The sequence below is a fragment of the Limulus polyphemus genome, unplaced genomic scaffold, assembly GCF_000517525.1.
Source record: "Limulus polyphemus unplaced genomic scaffold, Limulus_polyphemus-2.1.2 Scaffold12227, whole genome shotgun sequence".
NCBI classification, from domain to species: Eukaryota; Metazoa; Arthropoda; class Merostomata; order Xiphosura; family Limulidae; genus Limulus; species Limulus polyphemus.
In genome coordinates, this window is record NW_013677837.1 from 7,591 (window position 1) to 12,372 (window position 4,782).

Below are 4,782 nucleotides of genomic sequence, written 5' to 3' on the forward strand. Positions count from 1 at the left end.
TAAAGTAATGGAAGTGGGAGAAGATAAGATATACAGATACAAAGTAATGGAAGTGGGAGAAGATAAGATATACAGATACAAAGTAATGGAAATGGGAGACGATAAAATATACAGATACAAAGTAATGGAAGTGGGAGAAGATAAGATATACAGATACAAAGTAATGGAAGTGGGAGAAAAGAAAGATCTGAAACACAAATTAATCATTAGTAGAAGAATAGACATAAGTTACCGGTACAAAGTGGGATGAATTATTATGTTGAATAAATATTTAATATAAGTGTGACTTGGAGAAGTTAAGATAGCAGAAACAAAAACAATACAACCAATGACAGAGAAAGAAAGATGAGAAATACAGAATAACCCTCAGTGTGATGAGATAACGTAAATTATAGATGAGAATGTACAGATGTTAGTACATATACGATGTTAGTACATTAAATCTGTTGAGACCACTGTTGAACATAAGTCATTATTGTTTTCAGTCATCTCTGTTCAACAAAGTATATTTTTCACAGTTATGCAAGCTGAGCTGAAAAAAGTTTTACAGTTAATATAACGTTTTATTATCAGGCTTACATGTCTTTAGTAAGTGACCTCTTTAGGTTTTAAATGATCATGTGCTTATTATATATTCTGATCTGTTGTATTTTCTAACAGGTGAAGGAAGGAAACTTTGTGTTGACATTTCTTCATAAGCTCCCAAGTCACACTGCAGCAACAACATATTTTGCCTTTACTTTTCCATTCAGCTACAATGAATGTCAGGAAATGTTGTCTAAGTTTGATAAACAATTTAGATCAGGACTGTACTTGGACCCAAGTGACCCAGCATCCATGGATGTGTCTAGGTAATGTAGATTTAATTACTTAGAAATTACGGATCAGGACTGTACTTGGACCCAAGTGACCCAGCATCCATGGATGTGTCTAGGTAATGTAGATTTAATTACTTAGAAATTATGGATCAGGACTGTAGTTGCACCCAAATGGTCCACCGTTCAGGTATGTATGTAGGTAATGTTGATATAGGAGCTTACAAGGTACAGATAAAGGCCGTACTTATAACCAAGTTACCCACCATCCAGGTATGTATATAGATAATGTTGATTTATGTACCTAGGAGGTACAGATAAAGGCCTGTACTTACAACCAAGTAACCCACAATCCAGGTATGTATGTAGGTAATGTTGATATAGGAGCTTACGAGGTAATGTTGATTTATGTACCTAGGTGGTACAAATCAGGCCGTACTTATAACCAAGTAACCCACAATCCAGGTATGTATGTAGGTAATGTTGATATAGGAGCTTACGAGGTACAGATAAAGGCTGTACTTATAACCAAGTTACCCACCATCCAGGTACGTATATAGGTAATGCTGATTTATGTACCTAGAAGGTACAGATCAGGCCATAGTTATAACCAAGTTACCCACAATCCAGGTATGTGTATAGGTAACGTTGATTTATGTACCTAGAAGGTACAGATCAGGCCATAGTTATAACCAAGTTACCAACCATCCAGGTATGTGTATAGGTAATGTTGATTTATGTACCTAGGTGGTACAGATCAGGCCGTACTTATAACCAAGTTACCCACAATCCAGGTACGTATATAGGTAATGCTGATTTAGGTACCTAGAAGGTACAGATCAGGCCATAGTTATAACCAAGTTACCAACCATCCAGGTATGTGTATAGGTAATGTTGATTTATGTACCTAGGAGGTACAGATCAGGCCGTACTTGTAACCAAGTTACCCACAATCCAGGTACGTATATAGGTAAGGTTGATTTAGGTACCTAGAAGGTACAGATCAGGCCATAGTTATAACCAAGTTACCCACAATCCAGGTATGTGTATAGGTAATGTTGATTTAGGTACCTAGAAGATACAGATTTGGGGTGTGGTGATATTTATGTAGTATTAATGTGTTTTGTCTCAAATGAAACTTTGTTTTCTAATTCCAGTGTTATGGTAGTACCCATAGGTGTATTGTATATACCAATCATTGATTGTAGTATTTAGAAAATATTTACAACTTTTAATCCCATTTTATGATCATTACATCCTAGTAGATATGAAAGGTAATGAAACAGTAAATCTAGCTGTATATGCAACATAAAATTACTTGCTTTATATTGAAACTATTAAATGTTTTAATGTTCTCTGCAGTACCAACAATGTTTACTATTGTCGTGAAGTTTTGTGTTATTCTTTGGATGGCCATAAGGTGGAGCTAGTAACAGTTACATCCTTAACGGGGATGTTGGAAGAACGGGAAGATCGTCTACCTCATCTCTTTCCTGATAAAACTATTCCTCGGTGCCATAAGTTTCAAAACAAAAAGGTTAGTTCAGAAAATAGGGATTAGTTAAAGGAGAAATTTGTGCATTACGTTCAGGAAGAGAGTAATGAATTAGAACCACATATGTCCAAGATGTTTGTCTGTTCACCACTGTACACATTTATAGTTCTGTGAAATATATTAATCTGAAGTTGTGTTCATACAGGAGTTTTTGGCTGTAAAATATTGTTTGTTTAGGCCCGGCATGACCAGGTGGTTAGGGCGCTTGACTCGTAATCTGAGGGTCACGGGTTCGAATCCCCGTCACACCAAACATGCCAACCTCCGCCTTTGCCTGGTCCCAAGTCCAGGATGAGAAAGGAGGAGGGTTGGGCGCGGGGCTAGCGAGGTTGGCGAGGTGTTGTTGTGGCCCTATGCTCCACTGGGAGTTTACAGGAATAATAAAAAAAAAAAAATGTTTGTTTAATCATGCTACTTATAAGGAGCTGCCTTGAATGAGTGAGTTAATAGCTATTAATAAGTAAAGCAATCTAAAGATTATTTAAATAATAAAATGCTATTTTTATTAGTCATGTCAAAATTATATGAAAGCAGTAGGAGTATGAATTATGTTTGTTTGAAATTTCTTATATTTGTTACAGTTATGATATGATACTAAAATCCAAAACAGTTAAGCTACTCTTTCATTATTTTACTAGGTTTGTGTAAAAGAGTTAAGTTAATAAACTTTTTTCAAATTAAAACTATATTGGCAGATTGTTTTCATCAGTAGTCGTGTTCACCCAGGAGAAACACCTTCAAGTTTTGTTCTTCGTGGATTTTTGCATTTTATTCTTGCCACTGAAGACCCCAGGCCTGTTTTTCTGCGGGATAACTTTGTTTTCAAATTGATTCCAATTCTCAATCCTGATGGTGTAGTAAGAGGACATTACCGAATGGATGCTCGTGGAGTTAACTTGAATCGTAAATACTTGACTGCAGACTTGGAAGACCATCCTGCAGTGTACTCCACCTGCCATCTGCTCCTCTATTATCATTCAAAGATGTGCCCTCTTCATAATTGTATTGAATCTTCAAAGAAAAAATGGTACAATTATGCAAGTTTTCAAGACTCTCAGTATGATATAAGTTCATCCTTTGAAAGAGATTTGCTGGGAGAAGAAGGTTTAATAAAGATGTCGGACAGAAACTTTCATCAGTTCACAGAAAAACTAAAGTTTATGGATAATAACAATTCTAATAATATACATGATGATACTCAGCAAGTTTCATCAACATCCTCCTTTGATGTCTCAAACCAATCTTCAACCATGATACACAGCAAAGCAGCATCTTCTTACAGTGATAAATCATTTCCTGAGGTTTCTAAGCCTTTCTTATCAAATTTGGGTAATATCTCTCCAGAGGTGAAGTTATCAAAGGTAGAATTTACTTTTTGATATGTTCTTTTGAAAGCACACTCAATTTATTCTTTGTTTTAGTTCATTGCCTAGAGATGTGCCAAGATTATATCAGCAATGATATGTAGACATTCACATTGTGTCGTGTCCTCATAATTCTATCACCTAACATGCGTTGTGAAAAGATATAGCATTTGAAGTGTTTACATAGGCTACACTCAGTAAGATTAATATATTTTCTTGTGTGTTTAACTTCCTTTACCTTGTACTCTTTGGTGGTCCTGGGTTTGTTTCAATATCAACTGAAAGAATAATATCTTTATTACAGCTTTGATCGATACCTTCTAAGTACCTAAATCAACATTACCTATACACATACCTGCATGGTGGGTAACTTTGTTATAAGTACAGGGCTGATCTGTACCTTCTAGGTACCTAAATCAACTTTACCTATACACATACCTGGATGGTGGGTAACTTGGTTATAAGTACGGCCTTTATCTGTACCTTCTATGTACATAAATCAACATCACCTATATACATACCTGGATGGTGGGTAACTTGGTTATAAGCACAGGCCGGATCTGTACCTTCTAAGTACCTAAATCAACATTACCTATACACATACCTGGATGGTGGGTAACTTGGTTATAAGCACAGGCCTGATCTGTACCACCTAGGTACATAAATGAACATTACCTACAGACATACCTGGATTGTGGGTTACTTGGTTATAAGTAGGGCCTGATCTGTACCTTCTATGTACCTAAATCAACATTACCTATATACATACCTGGATGGTGGGTAACTTGGTTATAAGTACAGGCCTGATCTGTACCTTCTAGGTACATAAATGAACATTACCTCCAGACGTACCTGGATTGTGGGTTACTTGGTTATAAGTAGGGCCTGATCTGTACCTTCTATGTACCTAAATCAACATTACCTATATACATACCTGGATTGTGGGTTACTTGGTTATAAGTACGGCCTGATCTGTACCTTTTAGGTACCTAAATCAACATTACCTATATACATACCTGGATTGTGGGTTACTTGGTTATAAGTACGG

General features: G+C 36.2%; 1 protein-coding gene across 1 annotated transcript; it reads left to right on the top strand.

The window, feature by feature from the left end:
- Positions 1–7: 7 nt before the first annotated feature.
- LOC111083932 (cytosolic carboxypeptidase-like protein 5) lies at positions 8–3,731 on the top strand (the record flags this gene model as incomplete). Its single annotated transcript, XM_022380679.1, has 4 exons — positions 8–241; positions 661–851; positions 2,178–2,352; positions 3,066–3,731. Coding segments are annotated over exons 1-4 (1,266 nt in total), but the record flags the coding sequence as incomplete, so codon positions are not given.
- Between the last annotated feature and the right edge of the window lie 1,051 nt (positions 3,732–4,782).